We start from the raw sequence: 25,655 nt of genomic DNA, 5'->3' as shown, positions 1-25,655 counted from the left end.
TGGTACTTTTATTCTCTCTCTCTCCCTCCCACCCCCCAATAAATAGCTGAATTCTCAAATGCTTCATGCCAACCTTCTCCTCAAATCATAATCTTAGCTTGATCTTTGCCACATTAGAAGGAGGATTTGAACTGGCCAGCAGAGGGGGGGGGGGTTGACTTTCTGCTGCAGCTGCATCCTGCATCCTGCATCCTGCTAATGACTCTTCCCTAGCTGCCACCCCTGAGCTTAGACATGGAAAGAACAGGGGAGTCGGGCGGTAGCTCAGCGGGTTAAACACAGGTGGCGCAAAGCGCAAGGACCGGGTTCGAGTCCCCAGCTCCCCACCTGCAGGGGAGTCGCTTCACAGGCGGTGAAGCAGGTCTGCAGTTGTCTGTCTTTCTCTCCCCCTCTCTGTCTTCCTCTCCTCTCTCCATTTCTCTCAGTCCTAACTAAAAACGACAACAGCAATAACAACAAAATAACTACGACAATAATAAAAAACAAGGGCAACAAAAGGGAAAATAAATAAATATAAACATTTAAAAAATGGAAAGCACAATCTGACATAACACCCTAAATTCATGTCTAACAGGAATTTAGCAGAAAGTGATCCTTTAACAAATACCTCTTAACTACCTTGAGAGGTTACAGAATAAATAATAATGTAGGAAATGGATATGTTTCTAGCCTGCTTCTTAGCACCAGCTGTGCCCTCCTTCAGTTAGTCCTCAAAGCCAAATGTGGAAAACCACACACACATGTGCAGCATACACATGAATAAACACAAGAGCACTTGTCAATTATGCATGCTTGTATGCACATGTGTATGTGCATGTAATAGAGGTAAGTAGAGATGCAGATATAGGCTTAGGTTTAAATTCCACTTATAAGTGGAAATCTGAGAGTTTGGAAAGCCTAGAGCATGCTGGGTTTGGAGAATGCCATGTTCACATATGGGAGTCTCATGGAAGATCCTAGAAGATAGCAATGCTTTAGGGAGGCTTAGGTGGTTCATCCTTTCAGAAAATGCGACAAGCATCCAATGCATTTTGCTTGATTTCTTTAACACCTTGACCCTCACCCGCACATGCTCCTACACTGAGCCCCAGATATATGCAAGGGGCAGGTGCCAGAGTGGAGCAGATGCCTGGCCATTGACTCCTGCTTAGCCTGTGTGGCCCCCAAAGACCTTAGGGGGTTCTGGGGTTCTATGGGGCTTAGCCAGAGCGGGCTCTTCCTAAACCACCCACTGAACCTCAGCTTACCACATACTACCCCATGTTGCCTGTATGATAGCCTGTGTGTGAGCCTGATGCTCCTGCAGGTAGAGCTGCCATGAATCCAGATTCAGATTAAAATTTTTTTTTAATTTTGCTTTTCATCCCCTTTTGTTGCCCTTGTTTTATTGTTGTTGTAGTTATTGTTGTTGCTACTGATGTCGTCATTGTTGGATAGGACAGAGAGAAATGGAGAGAGGAGGGGAAGACAGAGAGGGGGAGAGAAAGACAGACACCTGCAGACCTGCTTCACCACTTGTGAAGTGACTCCTCTGCAGGTGGGGAGCCGGGGGCTCGAACCAGTCCTCATGCTGGTCCTTACCACGTGCGCTTAACCTGCTGCGCCACTGCCTGACACCCTCAGATTTCTTTTAAAGCCAATGTCCACCCCCCATCTGTGCTCAGAGTCCCCAGTCTAACCCAACTCTAAGCCCAGCTCCTGGCTTCCTGCTCCTGGGTATCATTCAGATGCTAGTGAGGGGCTGGGTGGTGGAGCACCTGACTGAGCATACATGCTGACATGCAAAGGGCCCCAGGTTCAAGCCCCTAGTCTCCATCTGCAAGGGGAAGGTTCAGGAGCAATGAAACAGTATTGCAGGTATTTCTCTTTCTCCATTCCTCTCTATCTCCCCCCCCTCAATTTCTCTGTCTCTATCCAGTAGATAAATACAATAATAATAATAATAATAATAATAACAGCTAGTGGGGACCTGGATCTAGGCTTCCAGAACTCCTAACCTCTGGCTCTGTTTGCAGGGTGACCCAGGCCCTGCCGGTCTTCCTGGAAAGGATGGTCCCCCGGGGTTACGTGGCTTCCCTGGAGATCGAGGGCTTCCCGGACCAGTGGTGAGTATGGGGCCAGGCAGGAGGAACTGGGCAGTGTCCAGCTCTGGCCTCTTCTGCAGTGCCCTCATCACACTCTCTTTGCTTCGCAGGGAGCACTTGGACTGAAGGGTAATGAAGGACCTCCCGGACCCCCAGGCCCCGCAGTGAGTGGCACTGGCCCCCAAGAGGCCTTACCTCCCTTCTTCCTAAAACCTGGCCTGTGGGCAAGTCCGGGCATCCTGGGGTTCAGGGAAGATAGAGGTGCAGGTGACACATCTGGAGGGGGCGGACAGTACATTCTCAACTGTCAGGGTCAGATGGGTCACTTTGTATGAGGTATGCAGGGGACAGTTAGAGGGAGGAGGGCCCCTTGTGGCCCAGCTGACACTCTTATGCAGGCCTGGGGCTCAGCAGGGAAGAAGCCATGGCCTTTGGATGCCAAGCATGGACCCCAGGTCCAAGCAGCACAGGAGGCCCATCCCCCAGCAGTGGGTCAAGACAGTCCCCCTGGCTGCTAAGGCCAATGTGATGCTCCCAGGTGATAGTGGCTGGTGAGTCTATGTTCCCGATGTTCAGCTGCAGTCCAGGGACTTTCCGAGCCATAGCAGGCTCTGCCTCCTCAAAAGGCACACACATGGGCCCCGTTCCTGGCTAACCCTCTATGGAGATGTCACGTCTGCCCTCCAGTGGGGTCCACCTGGTCCCCCCTGCTTTTCTGGCTGTACAGATGTGGGGTTACAGTAGCTACCCTGCTCCTGGCTGGTTTGCAGAGTGAATCTTAAGTCACACACACACACATACACACACACACACACACACACACACACACACACACACACACGCGGACAAGGGAACTGAGGAAGATAAAATTTCCACCTTGCCTCCAGATGAAGTCTGTGTATGGATCAACATTTGCCCGAGCTGGTCCCCTGGGATGAAGACAAAGTCCCGTTCAGCAGTGCTGGGACAGAGCCCTGCTGTGAAGCATGTGGCTGGGAGGTTCAGGGCTTGAAGTGAACAGCATTTGGACAGACCCTACCAAAGGGACAGGGGTTCAGAAGATGGAGCTTTTGGACACTTAAAAGGACAGACAGGGCACAGGGGACGGCACACCTGGTTGAGTGCATACATTATAGTTTGTGAGGACCTGGGTTCAACTCCAGTTCTTGTCTGCAGGGGTGGGGGTGCTTCATAAGTGATAAGTGGTGGAACAGTCCTACAGGTCTCTCCCCCCCCACATCTCTCTTCCCCTCCTCCTTCCTCCCTCCCCCCTCTACTTTCCCTTCTGTTTCAATTTTTCTCTTTCTATCCAAAGGTGGGGGGGAGGATAGACATGTGCTTAGAATAGAAGCCAGAAACAGTACCTCAAGTGCTAGACCCATGCTTGAAAAGGGTCTTAGGGAGCCATGGTGGGCTCTGAAGTGAGGAGTGTACCCGGAGGTGCTTTGGGAGATCCTTCCCATGCGGTTGCATACATGTTGAAACTAACGTTTTCTTTCCCCCCCACCCACCTCCCCTGCAGGGGTCTCCAGGGGAGAGAGGCCCTGCAGGTGCTGCTGGGCCCATTGGCATTCCCGGGAGACCCGGGCCCCAGGGACCTCCAGGACCAGCTGGAGAGAAAGGTGCACCGGTAAGAACTGCCTAGGAGGACCCCCATGTCCACCCTGGCCACTGCCCCATGCTGTCCCTGGGCAGCTTGTCCCCCAGGCTGCCAGGTCCTAGCATGCATGGGGGGGTCAGAGGCAGGGGCAGCTGGAGGCAGCTTGTGTCCAAATGTGACCTCAGACCTGACTCAGAGCCATAGCTGCGTCCTGTGTCCCCAGCCCATGATCACTCTCTGAGGAAGATGGTCGTTGGAGTGGGTCCGGGGGGGGGAAGATGGGGTGAGAGGGGGTTCTCTCAGATTCATTCCGCTGGGGAAGGGGGGGAGGAGGGCCAGAGGACAAGGAGTTCCAGGAGGGAGAAGGGGAAAGCTGTATCATTTCCATCATCTCATATCCCCAGAGTTCTAGCCACCAGCTGCAACCAGTACTAGGCACTGTGGTGTCTTAAGCCACAGTATGAGTGTTAGCTAGTGAGGGCCTAATGACTTAGCTGTATCTGACTCCAGAAAAATGGTGTTAAAATCACAGGGTGTGGCTTCAATGGTCTCTTCCTAAGCATTTTGACTTCCTATTTGTGGACTCTTCCTTCCAGTCCACAGTAGGAGTGAACTAAAGGCAGGAGAACCCCTGGATGGAGATATGGGTTTTGCCACTATTGTCCTCTGAGGACTCACCACTCCTGGCTGACATTTATTTATTTATTTATTTATTTATTTATTTATTTATTTATTTATTACGAGAGAGATACAGAGAGGAAGACAGAGAAAGACTAGAGAGCACTGCTCAGCTCTGGCTGATGGTGGTGCTGGGGATTGAACCTGGGTCCTCAAGGCCTCAGGCATGACAGCCTTTTCCAGAACCATGATCTATTTCCCCAGCCCTACTCCTAGCTGACTTTGTCAGACACAAATAGACCAAGACAGAGGGAGAGAAGGAAAGACAGAGCTGTATTTAATGGGGGTCGTCTTCTCTCCTCTTTAGGGTGAGAAAGGTCCGCAAGGCCCTGCCGGCAGAGACGGTCTGCAGGGTCCTGTGGGGCTCCCTGGTCCAGCTGGCCCGGTGGGCCCCCCAGGAGAAGATGGAGACAAGGTAAGGAGAAGCCCTCTTCAGAAAGAGCCCAGCTGCTCCCCAGTAACACATGGCTACACTGAGCCAGGGACTAGGAGTGCAGGCAGGCAGCCATCATAAACAAAGGGTTCCAGTGGGATATAGAAGGGGCCAGCAACAGATGCCCCAAGCCCATCCAGCCCTTGTGTTAGTGGATGATTTGGGGACAGCTCAGCAGTAAGTAAGTAACTGAGCTCTGTGACCTGCCCAGGGGGACTTAGAAGCTTCTTTCATCTCATGTGGTTTTGGTGATCACAGCATGACACCACTCTGAGTGGTTGGAGCAAAGAAAAATCCCCACCCACCCCCCTGAATCAGCTCAGATTTTGATTTCACAGAGCCCGGCTTAATGAGGTTTTGCTTAATATCTATTTTTAAATGTCTTCGCCGAGCTGCCCAAGCTCCCTTTCATCACTGTGGTCGCCTACACGTTATCCTTCATTTAACAAGGGTGGGCAGATCGAGCTCTTGTGCTCAGCTCTCCACTGGTGACAGCCCTCTGCTCCGTTCCCTCTCTGTGTGGATGATACCTTGCCTTTCAGAGTGAGAGACACCCATGAGGCAGAAACATGGGAGTGGTTTTAATAGTTTCTTTTGGAAGCACACTAATTGAGTTGTCTGTTATTATTCCATCATGTCATCTGGTTTGACGCACAAAGTAAATATTTGCATTATGGTTTTTAGCACATTTTCCTCCAATCTATGGAAATTCTGTGTAGTGTGAGATCAAGAACCTCCTCCCTTTCAAGTCTCCTCAAGAAACTGGAAATCAAATGAATAGATGGGAGCGTTTCCTTTTAGGAAAGCTGTGAGACTTCCTGGGGAGGGGAAGGAGGCTTAATCTGCAGGGAGGGTCAGCTTTGCAGGGACAGATGGCATCCAGATGGAATGGGGCCGGCTGAAGGGTCTTCCACATTTTCCCACAGGGAGAGATCGGGGAGCCAGGACAGAAGGGGAGCAAAGGGGACAAAGGCGAGCAGGTAAGAGGCCACTGGGTGACTACTACCAAAGGGCTACTTGCTCTGTGTGACATCCAGCCTCCATTCACAGTAACTGGAAACTGTCAGGGTGCTTCTTTCCTGTTAAAGTTCACTGCATGTGTGTAGGTGTGTGTGCATGTGTGCATGACTATGCACACTGTACATGTGTGATGTCTGTGTTGTATGTGTACAGGGATTTGTGTAGGTGCTTAACTCTACGTGTACGTGTGTATCTGTGAGTGGGTCCTGTGGTGCTAATGAGTGAATAGAGAGTGCCGGCAGGTTTTGTGCAATAAAGCAGACTGAACGTTTATATCTTGAGGCTGTACCCTGCAGATGTCAGTGCCACCCTCTGATGCTGACAGAGCAGAAGGCTGTGACAGAGGCACCTTCGCTGGTGGCAGCTTTCTTAATGAGTGAGCTGAAGAGACAGTAGAGCAGAGCAAATCACTCCCCCATTTACATCCTATGTGTTGTTTTTCTTGCTTTTATGAGGTATGGGGGATTGAACCCAGGGCCACACACATGTCAGGCATGGGCACTACTGCTGAATCACCTCCTCAGCCCTGCACCAGTTAACTTCCTAATTTTCTTTTAAAATGGCTTTTTTTTTAACTGATTTTTTTGTTGTTTTTGGAATATCACCACCACCACTCCATGATGACTTTTTCAGATAGAAGGAGAATGGCAGAGACAGAGAGAGACACCACAGCACTGACACTTCTGCCAGTGTCATGGGAATTGGCTGGGCTTGAACCAGGGTCATGTGCTTGACAGAGTAGGTGCACTACCCTGGTGAGCTGTCTTGCCAGTCCTGTCTTTATAAAAATAAAGCTTCTTCAGAGATGTCTATGTGTCTCAACAGTGCTAGCCCACTCCTTTCTATGGTTGAGGTATATCTTCTGCACAGTGGGGCCTGTCCCCCACATGGCCGTCCCCGGCTCACAGTGACCATATCCTAGTATGGCCTGTGGTCTCAGTGCCAGCTGTGCCCTACTTCCCCCTTTCCTCTCCCTCTGCTTCCTGTGCTGACTCTGAAGGGCTCTTGGGGACATTCCAGGAGTCATCTGTCATGGAGTGGTGTACAAGGGATGAATGCACGGCCTTGATCCCTAAAGCCAGAGCTCTAGGACCATGTCCTGGTGTGTGTTGGTGTGTGTGTGTGTCTTTCTGTATATATGTATCTGTGTACATATATGTGTATCTATGTGTCTGCATGTGTATATACATCTGTTGTATGTATGCATGTGTCTTTGTAAGTGTGTGTGTGTGTCTGGTGGAAATGACATAGAGTGGCTTCTGGCAAGACTCTCGTAACCGCTGCCCCATCGCCCATGACACCCATGACACCTGCCAGGGGTGAACTCCTAGCCTGGCAGTTCTGGGGCCTGCAGCACAGCATGCACTGAGGTGTGGACAGGCCTCCCCTCGCACATCAGCTGCTGTGTTGACCCAGGACTCCACCTTCAACCTCAGCTGTGGTTTTGGAACCAACCGCCATGTCTTTTCCCCACAGGGTCCACCTGGCCCTACAGGCCCTCAAGGCCCCATCGGGCAGCCAGGCCCTTCTGTAAGTATCTGCTTCCTGACCTTCTCTCCCAGCTGGTGAGGGACAGCCATGGGTCCTCACCACCAGCTTGATTCTTCCCCGCAGGGAGCTGATGGCGAGCCGGGCCCCCGTGGCCAACAGGGCCTCTTTGGGCAGAAAGGTGACGAAGGACCCCGAGGCTTTCCTGGGCCACCTGGGCCAGTGGGGCTGCAGGTATTGTCCCTGGCTCCTCAGCTGACTCCTTCTGCCCTGCAGTGTCCTACCTCCTTCCTCCCCCCCTTTCTCTCCCTTCCACCCCTCCTCCTTCCTACTCAGTCCTTTTGAAAACAAACCAGATTAAGCCACAGGGGGCCTCCAGGGATTGCCACAGGCCAGAAGACTGTGTTTGGTCTCTTCACCTGTGACATTTATGTGCCTGCTCATTCTATAAGCATAGGGACATGAGCCCTAGTGAGCCAAACCTAGATGAGTTCTGCCCTTGCCACCTGGGCTTGCCCACTGTAAACACCTGGGTGGTCCTCAGTGTCATCACTCTTCCCATTGTGTGTGTCCAACGCTTGTGCGATTTCACTGCACACTGTAACACGTGTCCTGTCGACATTCCTTTATCACGACGCTTTCTAATTGCTGTCAGTGGCATAATTGTTAGTAACTGTGTAGTGTTCTAGCATATGGCGGTGACATGATTCATTCCAACATTCCCTGCCCTTTGGCTCATTAGGTTTTATTGTCAGAAAGGCTACTGGAATAGTACCTCAGCCTGTCAGTCTTTACACAACGATGGGCTGGGCAATGGTGCTCCCGCTTGAGTGCTCATGTTACTGTGCACAGGACTCCATTTGAGTCCCTGCTTCCCACCTGCAGGGGAAAAGCTTCATGAGTAATGAAACAGGTCTACAGGTGTCTCTCTTTCTACCTCCCTCCGTATCTTCCCCTCCCCTCTCAATTTCTTTCTGTCCTATCAAATGGGGGGGGGGGGTGATGACCACTGGGAGCAGCTGATTCACAGTGCTGGTACAAAGCCTCAACGATAACCCTGGTGGCAACAACAACAACAAAAATCTCCACATAGTTTACCTCCCAAGCTAGTTTTGGGTCTTGAATCTGGGGGTTCTTGTTTCTCACTGTGCACTCTGCAGCTGGCCCCAGAGGCTTGAGGTCCCGCTTGATGGGTGTGCATGCCAGTATAGCTCTTGCCTGCTGAGTGTGACCCTCCCTCCCTCTAGGGCCTGCCAGGACCTCCGGGTGAGAAGGGTGAGACTGGGGACGTGGGCCAGATGGTAAGTGCTCCCTTTCACATAGAAAAGCCTGTGCCGGGAGCCGGGTGGTAGCGCAGTGGGTTAAGCGCAGGTGGCGCAAAGCGCAAGGACGGGCGTAAGGATCCCGGTTCGAGTGTCTGGCTTCCCACCTGCAGGGGAGTTTCTTCACAGGCGGTGAAGCAGGTCTGCAGGTGTCTATCTTTCTCTCCCCTGCTCTGTCTTCCCCTCCTCTCTCCATTTCTCTCTGTCCTGTCCAACAATGACGACATCAATAACAACAACAAGAAAACAAGGGCAACTAGAGGGAATGAATAAATAAATAAATATTTTTTAAAGAAAAGAAAAGCCTGTGCTTTCTGTTTCAGTCTATGTCTGTCTTTTCTCTGTGCTCAATAATGTTCCTTTTTCCAGGGCCCTCCCGGTCCCCCTGGCCCTCGAGGACCCTCTGGATCTCCAGGCGCTGATGGGCCCCAAGGCCCTCCAGGTGGAATAGGCAATCCTGGTGCTGTGGGAGAGAAGGTGAGGCCCCAAGTCCCATGTACAAGGCAACGTGTGTGTTTGCACGCATGCGTGCATGTGTATATGCACATGCGGGTGTGTGTCTGTGAACAGGCACACGGGAGCTGGGCTGGGCGAGCTTGGCAACGCACAGGAGAAAGAATTTGTGCCGTGGCACAGGAAACCTGGCATCATCCTTTGTGACTATCCCCAGCCATGTAGCTGCCTGCAAAAGGCCTATTACCTTCTCCATTGTTCACTCTGGTGGACCCATGTGTCCAGTGCTGGAAGTCCTCTAATCACCAACTTTGAGTTTCTTTGTCAGTTAACCCACTCTCCTGAGATTGCAGGCTCTTTTCTCTCTGGTCTGCTCATTGTAGGACCTGGCTCTGAAGGGCCGGGGCCACTTCACACATGTGCACATGTGTGTACAGCCCTATGAGTGACTGAGCAGCACCTCTGCCTTCCAGACTTCTGGGTTTGCTACGCTCCTTTGAGAGCCTTTCTCCTCACTCCTGGCGATAAACCGCAAGCAATGATGCACTTCTATCCACTTGTTTTCCTTGTTAACTGTTTCCTGAACTTTTGTTCTGGCACCAACGCACTGAGTTGAAGGAAACTTCTATTCGTTACCACTCCAATTTTATGATATGGAAGTGAAAGAGGAACACACTCTGTTTCTGCCAACTGGTGTCTGTTTCTCTGTCTCTGTCCCCACGGTGGGCTGCATGTCTTATCCGCATCTGTCCCCAATACACACATGACCCTCCCTGTCTGCCCAACTGCCTGCCCCCCCGAAGACATTTAGAGCCCCCTCTATTGCTAGCTTCTCATAATTACCCTCCCTCCTTACTTTCCTTCCTGGGAAGGAACCTCTGACTCTCCATGACATCTAGATGCCCCCCGTGTGTGTCCTTCACAGCCTGTGACATCACTGTCACTGCTGTGCCCCTGACCTGAGTCTGCCACCCTTCATGTCCTCAGAATGCTCAGAGGACCTGACTGTCCCTGTGCCCCTGTGCCCTGATGTGTGATGGCAGGGAGCTATGCTAGGTGCTTGCCGTGGGGCCACCATTCTTGTCACTGACCACATGGCCTTTCCTCCTTAGGGTGAACCTGGTGAAGCTGGAGAACCTGGCCTTCCAGGAGAGGGGGGGCCCCCGGTGAGTGAGGGGTCTTTGAGGTGAGGTGGGAGGGAGGCTGAAGGGGTGGCCTCAGTTTCCCACCCACAAAATGGGAGCCATGGCTCTCTGGTGCCTGTCACAGAATGACATAGTGAGGAGGGAGTGTGTATGTGTGGTGTACATCTTTGTATATATGTTACATGCATGTGATTGGGCATATGCATTTATCTATGCGCCTGTGTGCGTATGTGTATTTACATTACAGAGTTTAGCAGTGAACCCCTGTGAGCTGGACAGAGTTGCTCCACCATCTGGGCTGCCAAGGCCTTTTCTCGGGATACCATAAATGTGGGGTGTTTGTTGTCACATGTGTCATCTCTGTTTTGGAGGGGTCAGGTTGCCCAGGGCGGGTGAACATCTGAGTAGCCTTGCAGACCCAGGAGGCTAATGGCAGGTGGGGGATGTCTAGGTGTATTTCTAGCTGTTGTGGTGGTGAAGCCCCTGGTCCCTGTGTCTAGCTACCTGTGTCTAGCTTAGGGGTCTGTCCCTCCTGGAAGGCAAAGCTTGGTTTCACAAGGCCCTAGAAGCCTGGTGGCTCCTCAGGCCCAGCTCTTAGTGCCAGGGGTCGCTGAGCCTGGCCAGGAGCTGGGGTATGAGGGAGCAGCCCCTTCCCTCAGTGAGGGTTTGGCAGAAAGCACAATAAGCACTCCCGCCTCCCTGGGCTGAGAACTTGTCCCTACAAACAAGAGGGCCAGCTCTGACCACACTGCCTTCCCCCCACAGGGACCCAAAGGAGAAAGGGGGGAGAAGGGCGAGTCTGGTCCTTCTGGTGCTGCTGGACCCCCTGGGCCCAAGGGCCCTCCCGGAGATGATGGTCCCAAAGGCAGCCCTGTAAGTATCCCTAGGTGTGTAACACAGGGTGCCCACAGTGGGGAGATGGACTCTTCCCCGACCCCCCATTATTATTCTTACACAACCCCAGCCACTTCTTCAGAAAGGAGGGGACTGGCCCTGACTTTGCCCACTTCTGGATCTGCTGTGGCTCCAATGGATTGACATGCACTAAAGGGCTTCCCAAGCTGTGGAGTGCACTGCTGTGTTCGGATGGGTAGAATGTTCTACAAACTGGATGACAGCAATAAACCCGGCAGGGTACTCTCCAGACCAGATTGCTGAACACGTTGATGAGCCTCGTTTTCCTTTTCAGGGCCCAGTTGGCTTCCCTGGAGATCCTGGTCCCCCTGGAGAACCTGGTCCTGCAGTAGGTGTTCTGGGTCCCCATCACCTTTGACCTTCATCAGCCTCTGGTCATGTCTTTTTGGTTGATCTTTGTTTAATTGAATTCTCTGGGGCATAGACACTCATGTGCTGATCAGATACAGATGTGTTTCTTCTCTAGGCTTGCCAGGTGCCACCCCCAGTGGTCATGGGCTCAGGGTGTCACTAAAAGGCTTTCTAGAAAGCACCTGCTTTGTTCCCCAACAGGGTCAAGATGGCCCCCCTGGTGACAAAGGAGATGATGGTGAGCCTGGGCAAACGGTGAGTCTGATCATGCCTTCTGGGGATGTGGGGAAGGAGGGCCTGGTGTGGCTTCTTGTTGAGGGTGTACACAGGGTTTGCAACTTATTTTGCTTGTTTCTAAGAACACAGACCTATCTTATAATACTGACTATCTTATAATACTGTGACATGGGCTCCCTCCCAGGAGGACACGTAGCCCACCCACAGCCCTGTCCACCCACCCCCTCCAAAATAAAACTCACTGTGGACCTCAGGAATTGTGGGCTTAGTCCCTTGTCTCACCACACACCTTCTCAAGGATCCTTGGAACGTTGCACATTGACCCCTCCAGCTTAAATTTCCTGTTACATGTGAGCCAAGAGTCCCTTTGGGGATCCCCACCCTTTGCTTCACCAATGCAGAGAATTGCACTAGGGGTGCCCCAGTGCAGGACATAGGCTGATGTCACAAGGAAAGAAGGCTAAGTGGGGGTAGATAGCATGATGGCTAGGAAAAGAGACTTTCATGCCTGAGGCTCTGAAGTCCCAGGTTCAATTTCGCCACACCACTCTAAACCAGAACTGAGCAGTGCTCTGGTTGGGGGAAAAATGAAGGAGAGAAGGCTAGAAGCAATTACAGAAGCCAGAGCTCTGACCTTCTGCACCCTGTAAAGAATTTTGGTCCATACTCCTAGAGGAGTAAATTTTAGGGAAAGATGACTAGAAGGCTCTGAACTCCAATTCCATCAGGACCCAGAAAGAGAAAAAGCAAAAAAGGAAAGACATGCAGAAGTAGTAATAGATGTAGGTGTGACTTAGAAAGGAAGAGAAGGCAAGACCATAGGGAAAAAATGGCAAATATATATAAAAATATAGATGGCTTTAGAAATAATAGCTGGGAGTCGGGCAGTGGTGCCGCAGGTTAAGCGTACGTGGCGCAAATCTCAAGGACTGTAAGGAAATCTGTAAGGATGCTGGTTCAAGCCCCCCGGCTCCCCCCCTTCAGGGGAGTTGCTTCACAAGTGGGGAAGCAGGTCTGCAGGTGTCTGTCTTTCTCTCTCCCTCTCTGTCTTCCACTCCTCTCTCCATTTCTCTCTGTCCTATCCAACAACAACGACATCAATAACCACAACAATGTTAAACAACAAGGGCAATAGAAGGGAAAACATTTAAAAATCCTAAAAAAAGAAATAATAGCTATAGAAATGGTTATAGAAATAATAGACATTACTGCAGTTTCCAATGGAGAGAATGGGACACAGAATTCTGGTGGTGGGATCAGTGTGGAATTATACCTGTTATCTCATAATTTTGTAAATCAATATTAAATCACTCTTAAAATAAAAAAGGAAGTTAGAGGCTCTGAGGGTAGTACCCTTCACCCCAAGAAGTGCCATGGGTTTCTTGACCTAGGCCTTGGGGTCTCATCTGTTCTCTGTGGCTGGCTGGGGTCCATTTCTGGAGGTCAGGAGTTTTGTTTACAGACTGTGTGTGGCTTGAACCAGTGTTGAGTATGGAGAGTAACCACAGTGTGTTGGAAAGTTCTCTCCCTAATGCTGTGAAAGTGCAGGCATATGAGGGAGGCAGTGGTGCTGAGTCAGGGGGTTCAGGTAGAGAGGTTCAAGGTCACCTTTGCTGGGACCCTTCTTATAATTCTGTAATGAGAGAGGACAGGGCAGGTGCAAGCTTCCAGACTGGAGACACAGGCCTGATTCCTAACCACTTTGTTCTTTCTCTGCTACCAGGGATCCCCAGGCCCTACTGGAGAGCCAGGTCCCTCTGGGCCTCCAGGAAAAAGGGTAAGTGGCTGGGGACCCCAGATCTCTGAGCAAGTGCTAGTGTTTGAAGAGGGCTCTGTGCCACTTCCTGCCTCACCCTCAGCTCTCAGCCTTGCTGGGCAGATGAGCTGGGCAGATGAGCTCCTCTGAGGAGCGCTGGCTGCTTCTTCTTCTAGCGTTTGCCCTTCTTCCATAGCCAGTCAACAGCATCAGGTTGAGCCTGATGTAAAGTTTCGAGACCTCCTTTGAATCTGGAGAGGTGGCAGTCGTTGACTATGTGGGTCATAGTCTGTCTGTAGCCGCAGGGGCAGTTTGGGTCATCTCTGGCTCCAGCACTGGCTGCTGACAATGCAGCACTAAGATCCCAGTGGGAAAGAACCGGGACACAGAAAACCCTCCTTATTCCATGAGGCCAGCCTCTTGCAAAGTCAGTCGGGCTGTTTCCTTGCCCCTTGATGAGCCAGCCGTTGGCTTGTGCTGCCTAACGGGTGTAGATGGTCACTCTCAGAGGAAAGAGGCACCTCAGCCAACATGCATGGCAATCACACCTCAAAGGAGGTCTCGAAACTTTACATCAGGCTCAACCTGATGCTGTTGACTGGCTACGGAAGAAGGGCAAACGCTAGAAGAAGAAACTGCCCCCAGACTGACCACCAGCTCCCCCTCTCCATCTGGAGTTGGAGTCAACTGGGGGGTGGGGGATTCTGGCTTGTCCTCCTAGCCCCTCATCCCGTGGGTCCATCCCTTCACTGAGCCTGGTGCCCCCAGACACTGAGCTCTTGCCTAAAGCTCTCCAGTCTGACTCTCCTTGTTCTCCTTTTTGTTTCAGGGTCCCCCTGGTCCTGTGGGCCCCGAAGGCAGACAGGGAGAGAAAGGAGCCAAGGTAATGTCTCTCCCAGAGCCTCAGGCATTGTGGGAGGTGGGGAGTGTGCACACCCAGGGAAGGCTTAAGGCAGAAGGGGGGTTGGTGATGGTAATATGTAGGAGGAGATGTCTCCCAGCACAGTGCTGGAGCCCCACATGTTACTTTTTGCCACTTCCCATGGGTGTCCTGCATCTCTGACCAGCCTTCTCAGGGAGGGGCTGGGATGGACTAGGGCAGTTGCCTAGGAAGGTGGAGAGTTTGGGGCTGCCTCTGGTGTCTGGAGACATCTGGGGTTTCTTCTGAGCAAAAGTAATTGGTTTCCACTCTGCCAACCTGGCCCCTCACAGGGAGAAGCTGGCTTGGAAGGCCCTCCTGGGAAGACTGGTCCCATTGGCCCCCAAGGGGCTCCTGGGAAGCCAGGCCCTGATGGTCTTCGTGGGATCCCTGGCCCTGTGGTGAGTGGATGGGGCAAGTCTGGATGGACAAGTGGCTGAGGGAGGCATGTGGACATAGGCTCAGGGTGGGCCAGGCAGGGGCTCACATAGGAGGGATACTGTTTCAGGGTGAACAAGGCCTCCCAGGATCTCCAGGCCCTGATGGGCCCCCCGGACCTATGGTGAGTGACAGTCTCTGGAACCTTCCCCTGGGGTGGCAGCAGGGGTTGGGTTTGAGGACACCCAGAACTCTGATCCTGTTGCCTTCCTCTGCAGGGCCCACCAGGACTTCCTGGCCTCAAAGGAGATTCTGGCCCAAAAGGAGAAAAGGTAAGATTACCCTCTGGTGCTTCTGCTGTGACTCAGGGCTCTTCCAACCCCATCCACCCCCCAAGATAGTAATCCATCACCCAGTGGTCAGTTGCGTATTCCTGACTGGAATGGGTTCCTTGAAGGTCACAGAAACAAGAAACAAATCTGCTGCATTTCTGGTCCCTGTCCCAGAGCCCATCAGGTCCACACAAAATTGACAGCTTCCTAGCTGGGTGTGGAGAGCCCAGCTGAAGAGCATCTAGGCCCTGCTAGGGGATGCTTGCTCTGCACAGCCATCCCAGCTGCTTCCCATGAGGCCCTCTGTGGCAGGCAGAGCCACGTCATTTCCCCTAATTGGTGGTGATTTTTCTACCAACATTGATTTATTTTCAAATGCAAAGCAGCCTAGCAGCCAAATGGCTGTACTGGAAGAATACAGAGTCTCTGTCTTGCCCACTCTGATGTCCATCACTCCCAAAGAAAGCTGGAGAAATCCTACTAGAACTTTCTACAGGTGCATATAAAGCAGATGTGTGAGCATATGCAGTGGACTTTTATTCTCTAAAAATAGTATATACCATGCACAAGGACCCAAGTTCAAGCCCCCAGTCCTCACTCATGGATGAGAAGCTTCACAAGAGGTGAAACAGTATGGCAGATGTTTATCTTTCTCTCTCTCTCCCTCTTAATTTCTCTGTGTCAAGGAAGAAAGAAAGAAAGAAAGAAAGAAAGAAAATAAAGAGAGAGAAAGAAAGAAAGAATAAGGAAAGAAGGAAGGAAGAAAGGAAGAAAGGAGAGGAGCCTAAGTGCACCTGATTGACTACACATGTTGCAATGTTCAAAGACTTGGGTTCAAGCCCCTGCTCCCCATCTGCAAGAGGGAAGCTTCAAGTGGTGAAGCACTGCTGCAGGTGGCTTTCTCTCCCTTTCCCTCTGTTCCCTTCCTTCTTGCTTTCACTGTTTCTATCCAATAAGTAAATAAAAAATTTAAAGTGAAAAAAGGAGGGAGTGCAAACCCAGCCACTCCACACTCTGCCTCTTCTGAGTGACACTAATGGTGTTTCCTACACACACACACACACACACACACACACACACACAGAGAGACAGAGAGACAGAGAGACAGAGAGACAGAGAAAGGCCGCTGAGAGCAGTGGAGTCCTCATGCAGGCACTGAGCCCCAGTGACAACCCTGGTGGCTGTGTGTGTGTGTGTGTGTGTGTGTGTGTGTGTACTAGTTACTATTTGTAATTTTATAATTTTTTTTCTAAAAAATCCTGATAAATTAGCATTTGTGACTTTCCACGAGCGTCCACATGTCCACATGTATTCCTTCTAACAAAAGGTGCATGTTTGCTATAGAAAAGCTAGGTGCTGCATAGATAAAGCCATGTCAGCAGGATCTCTGAGGAAAGACCCCTTTGGCCACACTGGGCTATGTATGTCTGGCCCTGCGTCTCCTGCCTGTTCTTAGATCTGACTTTGCTAAAGCAGGACTAGGTCAGGCCGCTGCCCTGTCATCTACTGGCCCCATGGCCATGTGGCAGCTCCACAGAGTGGTGACTCAGTGCTCCCATGGCAGGACCGTGCTTGGCAGGAGTGGGCTTGTCCATGAGCAGGACCACGTGACAGCTTCTAACACCTCCTTTATCCACAGGGTCATCCAGGCTTGATCGGACTCATCGGACCTCCAGGAGAACAGGGTGAAAAGGGTGACCGTGGGCTCCCCGGTCCCCAAGGCTCCTCAGGCCCTAAGGGAGAACAGGTTTGTGAGACTGTGTAACCCCAGTGTGGCTACTTAGGGGCTGGCAGGAGACCTCCTAGAACCCTGAGCTCAGCCCAGAGGCTCCTCCCTCAAAGCTGTAGCCAGATGGACATTCCCATGACAGTGTGTCTTGATACCCAGGGAACTGCCCTGGGTGGTATGCTGGGCTGCTAACCCCCTAAGCTAGACTGTTGCCTAGAGAGGGGACAGCCAGAGGCTGGGCACATGGAGGGGGCTGGTAGGACATGAAGGGGGCTGACAGGACAGACAGAAGAGATGAAACTCCTGCTGGGCTTTGTTCTGGTGGGGGGACCCACACCTTCTATTTCCTCTGACCCCCGCTAGAGAAACAGGGATCGTGATGGGAACAGTCACTTCTTTTTAATTTTATGATTAATAGTGGTAACACTTCCCACCAGAAGGGAGGGCTTCCTGGCAGTCACCTCCTGGGGACCATTCTTTCCAGCCCAACCAGGGCAGGGTACCAGCAGTAATCCATGTCAGGGTGGGCATTCCAGAGAGAAGGCTGCTCAGCCACCCAGCTGGCCCCCTAGGGGCAAACCAGGCCATTGCACACTCTGTCTCCTGAGTGACATTAATGGCGTTTCCTTCTTCCTCGTTCTTTTTAGGGCATCACCGGTCCTTCTGGTCCACTTGGCCCCCCAGGGCCCCCTGGCTTGCCGGTGTGTATCTGGGGTAGGAGGTTGTGGGATTCCCTGAGCACCCTGGGGAGGGACAGGAGGTGGGTAACAATAGGCCGGGGTCTTGAGGTGATCTCGGGAAGTCACCCAAGATCTGAGATTAGGGTCCCTGGGACTGAACTCCTAATGACCAAGCATGGGGTTCTGAGCCCCAGAGCCAGGAAGTAGGGGTCACTAGGCCCTTGTGGGGTGGGAGCAGGTGAGTGCTGGCATTTGAGGGACTTTGTAGATCTTTATGGCAGGCCTTTTAAGGACAGTGAAGAAGTGTGTGTGTGTGGGGGGGGTGCTCAGTCCTTTCTGGTCAGTTCGAGCAGAATGGGGCTGTCCTGGGCATGAAGAACTGGGGAACCCCTCCTCAAAGCACTAGATGGGGATACCCCACATCACTGGGAGAGCTAGTGCCCCAGAGACATTTTCATGGCCTTTGTGTCTCTACTTGCCCCAACTCTGGGCCTGATGTCCATGTGACCCTAGCTGATCCCAGAGGGCTGGGGGGGCTTAGTGTCAGGGCACCCAAGGCCACAAGCTCTTTGCCCCAAAATGTGAGTCCCAACCTGGGAGAGTGGGGGGCCTCCTCTGCCTTTACGGTGTAGTGTCCCTTCTCTCCTCCCCAGCACAGGCACAAGTGTAGATTCATAGGGGAGGGTGTTGGGGGGTGCATCTTTGGGTGCTGGGGGGGTGTCTGGAAGGGAAGGGGTTGCCTATTTGCTGATGTTGTACCCTCTTCCGTGCAGGGTCCTCCTGGTCCAAAAGGTTCCAAGGGCTCCTCGGTAAGTGATGTGTTCCCCAAGAATGGCTGGATACCTGAAGAGGGGTGTATGCTCCCTCTGGAACCCCTTTTCCTCTCATGCCCCTTTTAGGTTCTTCCTTATTCCTCCTCCTCCTCAACTGCCCCAAGCTTCTCAGCCCAGGGTTTGGGCAGTCCACCTCCTGCCCAGTCAGAGGTGACTTTATCTAGAGCTTCCACATGGGGGTGCCTGGTTCTTACATCTGGCACTTGTCTTTCTGCTTTCCTCAGCATCCAGCCCCCTCCAGGCCCCAGCCCTATGAATTCTACCTTCTGCATATAGATTTCTGCATCGTTCCACAGCTCCAGGTCTTTAAGTCATAGTGTGCTCCAGTGACCAAGAGTGGCTTCTCTTTGCTTTATCCCCAGGGTCCAACTGGCCCCAAGGGTGAGGCAGGCCACCCAGGACCCCCTGGACCACCGGTAAGTGACTTGGGAGACTGGGATGTGGGGATGGGATTCTCAAAGGATGTGCCCATGTGACTCAAAATTTTGTGAACTTTGGTTGGTGGCAGCAAAGAGAGGCCTGTCCCTGGAGGTGGTGCCCAGGGACATATGTCACAGGAGCCCACAGGGGACTCTCACACTGCCTGACTCTGAGGGGTCTCACTGACCAGGAGAGGGGAGAGACCTCACACATGTGTATTTGTGTATGTGGGCCTGCATGCATGTGTGTTTGAGAAGGTATAAGGGTGGACAGTCCTGTGGTAAGCTGGGGTGTGCTGAGCTTGCTTTAAACACCCCTTTTGGCTGTGCAGCCTCTCACCACTTGTTCTCACCCTTGGCTAGGCCCTTCCGCCATGGCCTTCACATTAATAGCATTAATGTGGCCTCACTGTGTGCAGTGCATCCTGGACAGACAGCATAGGCACCAGCAAATGGGGTTCGAGTCAGGCTGAGAGCAAGGCACACAAACAGGCCAGGGTATGAGCTGCTGGCTGCTTCCAGGGGGGCAGGAGCTGGAACTGAGGGCAGTGCCCTGTGTGGGCAGGACTGGCAAGAAAGCAAGAAAACCTTGGACATGGAGTCTATGGTCATGACCCTGGCTGGGCCAGCCCTGGTCTGAGCTTCTCACACCTACCACTTCCCTCTCCCACACCAGGGTCCCCCAGGCGAGGTCATTCAGCCCCTGCCAATCCAGGCCTCCAGGACCCGGCGCAACATTGATGCCAGCCAGCTGCTGGACGAGGCAGAGGGGGAGAACTACATGGACTATGCTGATGGCATGGAGGAGATCTTTGGCTCTCTCAATTCACTGAAGCTGGAGATTGAGCAGATGAAACGACCCCTGGGCACACAGCAAAACCCGGCCCGCACCTGCAAAGATCTTCAGCTCTGCCACCCTGACTTCCCCGACGGTAGACACAAACTCCCATGCATAGAGGGCACAGACAAATGGGGACACAGGGCAGGAAAGGAAAACATGAGCCCAGGCTGGCTGAGTGGAGACATGCTGGATCTCCCATCAAACCTGACAGAGCCCCCAAGGCAGCCGGGGTCCTAGCCTGGGCTCAGCCACTACCTGCCAGGTGCCCCACTTATAATGTGGGCACAAGACCCTCTAGCCATCAGCACAGAGCAACTTGTCAGCGTTAGCTTCTGTGTCAGCGCCGCTGCTCTGATTGCTGCTGGTTGGAAGCAGGCTTGTCATTTCACAGTATCATAAAACGCGATTTCTTGAGGGGAGTGAGGGATGGCACACCTAGTTAAGCACACATGTTACCATGCACAAGGACCTAGGTTCAAGCCTCCCATCCCAACATGCAGGGAGGAGCCTTCATAAGTGGTGAAGTAGGCCTACAGATCTCTCTTCTCTCTCCTCCTCTATCCTCCCCCTCCTCTCAATTTCTCTCTGTTTCTATCTAATAAAAGAATGAAAGGAAAAAATAATGGCCGTGAGAAAAGTGGATTCATCATGCAGTCACCAAGCCCCAGCAATAGCCTTGGTGGCAATAAGAAGAGAAAAAAAGAAAGAAAAAAAAAAGCACAACCTTTTTTTTACCTTTGTATTGATAATCCAAGAGTGATTTCCACCTCTTAAAAATAAAACTATCAGGACTAGGTGGTGGTACACCTAATAAATACACACATTACAGTGCACAAGGACCCAGGTTCAAGCCCCCAGTCCCCACCTACAAGGGATAAAGCTTCACAAATAGTGAAACAGTGCTGCAGGTGTCTTTCATTCTCTCTCAATTTCTCTCTGTCCTATCAAATTAAAGAAAGAGGGAAAAAAATGATCACCAGAAGTGGTAGATTTATTATGCAGGCACCACATCCCAGTAAAATCATCATCATCATCATCATAAATGAATGACTATCCTTCCCCTAGGAAGAAGGAAAGTTTTACCTACAAGATTTGAGGGCAAGACATATGGTCAGTGTAACTCAATTGTGTGATTTCCTAGCGTTTTTCCACAGTGTTCTGGGCATGTGCACCTGCCCCTGCCAGCCCAGTAGCCTCCTTGTCTCCATAGCACATGCCCTGGGTGCCAGCCTTCCCTGTTTTCTGGGCTGGGTGCCCGTATCCCCTGGTGGGCCTGACAGGCCCCCCTGGGAGGACTAGTGTAGCATTGGTTCCTGCTGCGGCATTGACCTGCTGGGGTAAAGCCTTGTGGCTACTCCCGAGAACATGGGGTGCACGGTCATGAAGTCTCCCGCTTCCTGTTTCTGTACTGCAGGTGAATACTGGGTGGATCCTAACCAAGGCTGCTCCAGGGACTCCTTCAAGGTATACTGCAACTTCACGGGCGGAGGGTCCACCTGTGTCTTCCCAGACAAGAAGTCCGAGGGGGTGAGTACCGTGCCCCTCGCCCAGAAGACTTCTCCTCTGCAGACCTGTGGGGCCTCCTAGCCACTAATACAGGTGCAACTTTTATCACAGAAATTGGTCAGTTTCAAAATCAAGCCATTTCCTGTAGTGGAGGAATCTTTAGGGATGGAGTGGGCTTAAGACAGCCTTGGGTTGAGGAGTTGAACTTCTGTGACTGAGATTCTAACCACTGACTATTCTCAATCATCCATGAATGGCTAGCTTTGATGGAAGACCAACCAGAAACGCATGGTGGTCTTTATTTACTTTTACCTTTCTCTTTTTTATGCCCCTCCCCCACTACTCAGCTCTGGCTTCTGGTGGCATACAGGATTGAACCTGAGACCTTGGAGCCTCAGGCCTGGGAGTCTGTTTGTATAACCATTAGGCTATCTCCCCTGCCCTTATTTTTTAACATTTGTTTACTTGAGAAAGAGAGAGAGAGAGAGAGTCAGAGTGTCACTCCAGCATATGTGTTGCCGGGGATCAAACCTGGGACCCAGCACACCTTGTAGAAACAGGTTGTGCCTAAGTTCTTTGTCTCAGCCTAATCTCAGATGCTCATACCTCTTTCCAGAACATCTGAACCCCTTTAAAGCCTACTGAGTAGGTGGCTCTGGTTAGTGAGGTTCCCATCTGCTGGAGTTAGTTGGGTAGTTCCCCCCTGTGTGGTGGGAATTGTGTGTTTGGACATGTGCGGGGTGGGGGGGGTTGTCTTTTGGTCTGTCTGTATGCTTGTCCTCTACACCTAGCTCGAGATAATTCCCCTATGTAACCAAAATGTGGGCAGTGAACTCCTGGTGGCCCAGCAGGACTCAGGCAGGCTGGGGGCTGCAGTCCAGCCTCTGTAAATGGCTTGACTATAGGAAGGGAGGTGACAGGACGGAGCCCCCAGGGGTCCTAGATGGATGGAACCGTCTCTGGATATCTGTCTGAGCCCCTGTGCTGGACTCACTGATTCTGTGCTGGGAGCATGGGCTTAGGCACATCCACTTACCTTACCCAGTGCCCTCTGGGTCACTGGTGCCTCTGGTCTTCTTGGCACTGAGTCCTCTCCAGGGGGCCATGGATGGGTTGGGTTTAGAGCCAAGCTGGGCTTGGTTCTGAGCTGCTACCTCCATTAACTGTGACTGGTCAGACACACCAACAAGGGAGAGACATAGGGGGCAGGAGTCCAGCTCAGGGGAGGGTAGTGGGGCTGGGCCTGGTATCTCGGCCTCCACTTCCTCCAGCACCACCCAGCATGGACGCCATGGGATCTGGGCCCTCAGACTCAGGCAGGCTGGTCTGTGGGCACTTCACTCTGCTCTGGGGCTCTTCCTGTTGACGGGTAGATCGCACTGTGCAACTTTGCTTCCAGATTGAGTGACAGGCCTCTCGGAGAAGGGAAATACTTGTTCCCTCACCCACTAGCTTCAAGCTGTCTGCATGCCCTCTGAGCTAGGACATGCCCCTGAACGGAGGCTCTCCCTTTAGGAAGGGGACAGGTGGACTGCTTTGGGTGGCACAGCAGTGCTGGCACACACTGGACCCTTTTCTCTGTGGGCAGTGGGACAGCCCAGATCACTCACCCTAAAGAGAACCCACTGCACTCCAGGTGGCCCTCTGTGTCACAGAAGCACAGGGACTCTGGCAGGTGGCCATCCCACTCTGTCCCCTAGTGGAGACAGAGCTCAAATCAGGAGAGTCAAGTGGGAGGTCACCCCCTTGCCTTCCCCTTCCATCCACATCTTCTTCTGCATCTTTACCACATCCCCCATGCACTCTGTGTCTTCCTACTCCAATGGGTCCCGAAGCACCTCTTCCAGATCAACCTCTGGTGCCAGGCCCACCCCAGGGCCCAGGTGGGGAGACTCCTATGAGCCCTCAGGACTCGGGAGCCTTTGTGAAGGTGGAGGCAGGAGAAGTAACCCTATTTATTGTTCTCTCTGTTTCTCTCTCCCTATCCACCTGCCCTGCTCCACACCTAGGCCAGAATCACTTCCTGGCCCAAAGAAAACCCGGGTTCCTGGTACAGTGAATTCAAGCGTGGTAAACTGGTAAGGCGGCTTCCAGCTCATCCGCGGGTGTGGCCTCAACCCGCCCATTTCCTATCTTACAGAGTAAGATGGCCCGCTGGCCCAAAGAACAGCCCTCCACCTGGTATAGTCAGTACAAGCGTGGGTCCCTGGTAAGTGCCCCCGGGCGCTGCCTGCTCGTGGCCTGGCCTGCTCGCGGCTCTGCTTGGTACTTGCCACGCCTGGGACACTCCCGCACCTGCCCCTTGGCTGGCCTGCTCTACACACCAGTCAAATGTGGCCCCAGAGTCCCAGTTGGTGCTTCCACCTCCACCACCCCACAGAGAGTTGTCTTGACCTGGGTCAAGGTGCAGGGGCTCCACGTCAGGTCTGGGACTTGAAGTAGTCACTGAGAGGCTCACCAAGTCCCAGCAGCAGGGTGCTGATGCCAGTTGAAACCAGGAGCAAGGAGCAGGGCACATTTTTTTATGCTGAGTCACTGAAGGGGTGGTGTCAAAGGGGCTGGATCCTGAACCTCTGAGCCATCTGGAGCTGTATTCAGCATGGTGGCATCAAGGCCCATCCTGTCTACTGCTGCCTGGGGATCTGGGGCACATGTACCTCCAGCCCACACCGTTTTGAGTGCTCCCCCTCCCAGTTAGCTGTGGGGTCCCAGGTACGCAGCACAGACCTGTGGAGCAAAACATTCATCTCATATGTAAAAGAGAAATTGGCATCCCTTATAAGAACCAAAGGTGATGCTTTTCTGTCCAAACTAGAGCCGAGAGTCAGTTTGTGATTAATAATGTGCAACCCATCAGTGTGTCAGGAGATTGGCACTGGTCCTTTTCTGGAATAAACTGCACTGTCCCATATCCCTTCCTAAGAACCAAAAGGACCAGGACTCCCCACTGTAGCTGGGTCTCTAGTGCCCTCAGCTCTCCAACTTTATTACTTCCTTTTTTTTAATTTGCTTTTTTTTTTTTTTGATAGGACAGAGAGAAATTGAGAGGGAAGAGGAAAATAGGGAGAGAGAAAGAGACACTTGCACACATGCTTCACCCACTGTTCATGATGCCTGACCCCCCACTGCAGGTGGGGAGTAGAGGCTTGAACTTGGGTCCCTGCACGTTAATGAGTGTGCTCAACCTGATACACTACCACCCAGCACTGCCCCCCCCCACACACACACTTGCTTTTTGAATTCACTTCTGCAGATCACTCTTGCCCCAAGTGACCTCCAGAGATGGTTCCTTGTCTCTTAGACATGTCTTGGAGCCCATGATGGCCTGGCTGGCTCCCTGGGTGGGCCAGTAACCTTGGTCTTGCGCAGCCCTCATCTTGAATCTTGAGATGCTTTGTGGCTGAGGACTGGCACACGCCATCCTCCCCATCTGTCTTTGGTTCTGAGCCCCACCAGCGCTTACCAGCCACTCTGAAGCCCACGCATCAAGCTCACTGCCACAGTTTAAGACACTGGCTTTTCTGCGTGGATTCGGGGTCCCCTCGCACTTCCTTCTCTCCTTCTGCCTCTTCTCCCCACTCCATTACCTCTCTCCATGCTCCTTTCAGAAAAGAGAAGCCGCCACAGAAGGACCTGACCTGGCACACACACCCTCAGTTGGAGAGGGAACATCCAGCAATGGGATGCTTGAGCTGAGTGGACAGAGAGTGAGAGCCTATAGCTCCACAGGCTGGTAGGGGGTGGGGGCTGCCTGGAACCCAGGTCCCAGATACTTGGTCCTCTCTGCAGCCGTTTTTCTCAGAGGACATTGCCTCCAAGAGACCTATTCTTTTTTAAAAATTTTTCTTTATTGGGGAATTAGTGTTTTACATTCTACAGTAAATACAACAGTTTGTACATGCATAACATTTCTTAGTTTTCCATAAAACAATACAACCCCCACTAGGTCCTCTATCATCCTTCCAAGAGGCCTATTCTTAATAGCTTGCTCATATCACTCTGAGAAAATGATGACAGTAGAACCCCACCACCACCTTTTTGTTTATTTGTTTGTTTTTGCTGCCAGCTCAGAAAACCTATAGAATCTGTCCTATTTGTTTGAAATGACCAGGATGGAGGAGAAAGACCAGTACAGGGCAAAGGCCAGCTTGCCCTTTGTATATTCCTCTGCACTGTTTTCAGCTCTTTGTGGGGGTGCGAATCAGGCAGCAGGTGCATTGTCTGTGCCAGGCTATCTGGACAGATCACCTGAAGGCCTCCCATGGAGACCCCTCACCGCCCCCAGAAGGGCAGGCTCCTTCCTGGGAATCTGGCCGAGGTCCTTCTGTGTCCACTTCCCTGCCACCCACCCCCCTCTGCCCACCCCTCCCCCACTGCTGCATGCCTCCCCAAGTCAGTCACGTGGTGCCTGGAGGAGTATCGGACAGCCTGACATGGTTGGTATTTCATTGTCCTTCTCAGATGCAACCTGGAGGTCTGTGAAAGCCGTGGCTCTGTGTACTCTCAGCCTGGGAGGCTGGGGGGAGGGTATAGAGG

General features: G+C 52.2%; 1 protein-coding gene across 2 annotated transcripts in view; it reads left to right on the top strand.

Annotated features, from left to right (window-relative positions):
- COL5A1 (collagen type V alpha 1 chain) overlaps positions 1-25,655 on the top strand; it is a 138,908-nt gene that overhangs the window by 106,063 nt on the left and 7,190 nt on the right. The window contains exons 40-64 of one of the 2 annotated variants that reach the window (XM_007521425.3): positions 2,016-2,105; positions 2,195-2,248; positions 3,607-3,714; positions 4,670-4,777; positions 5,722-5,775; positions 7,292-7,345; positions 7,430-7,537; positions 8,551-8,604; positions 8,995-9,102; positions 10,191-10,244; positions 10,989-11,096; positions 11,413-11,466; positions 11,691-11,744; positions 13,450-13,503; positions 14,312-14,365; positions 14,695-14,802; positions 14,910-14,963; positions 15,058-15,111; positions 16,751-16,858; positions 17,488-17,541; positions 18,294-18,329; positions 18,716-18,769; positions 19,449-19,704; positions 21,028-21,140; positions 23,260-23,328. In XM_007521425.3, the coding sequence (XP_007521487.1) occupies positions 2,016-2,105; positions 2,195-2,248; positions 3,607-3,714; positions 4,670-4,777; positions 5,722-5,775; positions 7,292-7,345; positions 7,430-7,537; positions 8,551-8,604; positions 8,995-9,102; positions 10,191-10,244; positions 10,989-11,096; positions 11,413-11,466; positions 11,691-11,744; positions 13,450-13,503; positions 14,312-14,365; positions 14,695-14,802; positions 14,910-14,963; positions 15,058-15,111; positions 16,751-16,858; positions 17,488-17,541; positions 18,294-18,329; positions 18,716-18,769; positions 19,449-19,704; positions 21,028-21,140; positions 23,260-23,328 (2,022 nt within the window). Of the gene's footprint in view, positions 1-2,015; positions 2,106-2,194; positions 2,249-3,606; positions 3,715-4,669; positions 4,778-5,721; positions 5,776-7,291; positions 7,346-7,429; positions 7,538-8,550; positions 8,605-8,994; positions 9,103-10,190; positions 10,245-10,988; positions 11,097-11,412; positions 11,467-11,690; positions 11,745-13,449; positions 13,504-14,311; positions 14,366-14,694; positions 14,803-14,909; positions 14,964-15,057; positions 15,112-16,750; positions 16,859-17,487; positions 17,542-18,293; positions 18,330-18,715; positions 18,770-19,448; positions 19,705-21,027; positions 21,141-23,128; positions 23,198-23,259; positions 23,329-25,655 lie in introns of both variants that reach the window. The other variant, XM_007521424.3, reaches the window with a different exon arrangement.

Source organism: Erinaceus europaeus, chromosome 10, assembly GCF_950295315.1.
Source record: "Erinaceus europaeus chromosome 10, mEriEur2.1, whole genome shotgun sequence".
Lineage (NCBI taxonomy): Eukaryota > Metazoa > Chordata > Mammalia > Eulipotyphla > Erinaceidae > Erinaceus > Erinaceus europaeus.
The sequence above is the reverse complement of the archived record's forward strand: the minus strand, read 5'-3'. Positions and strand labels throughout refer to the sequence as shown.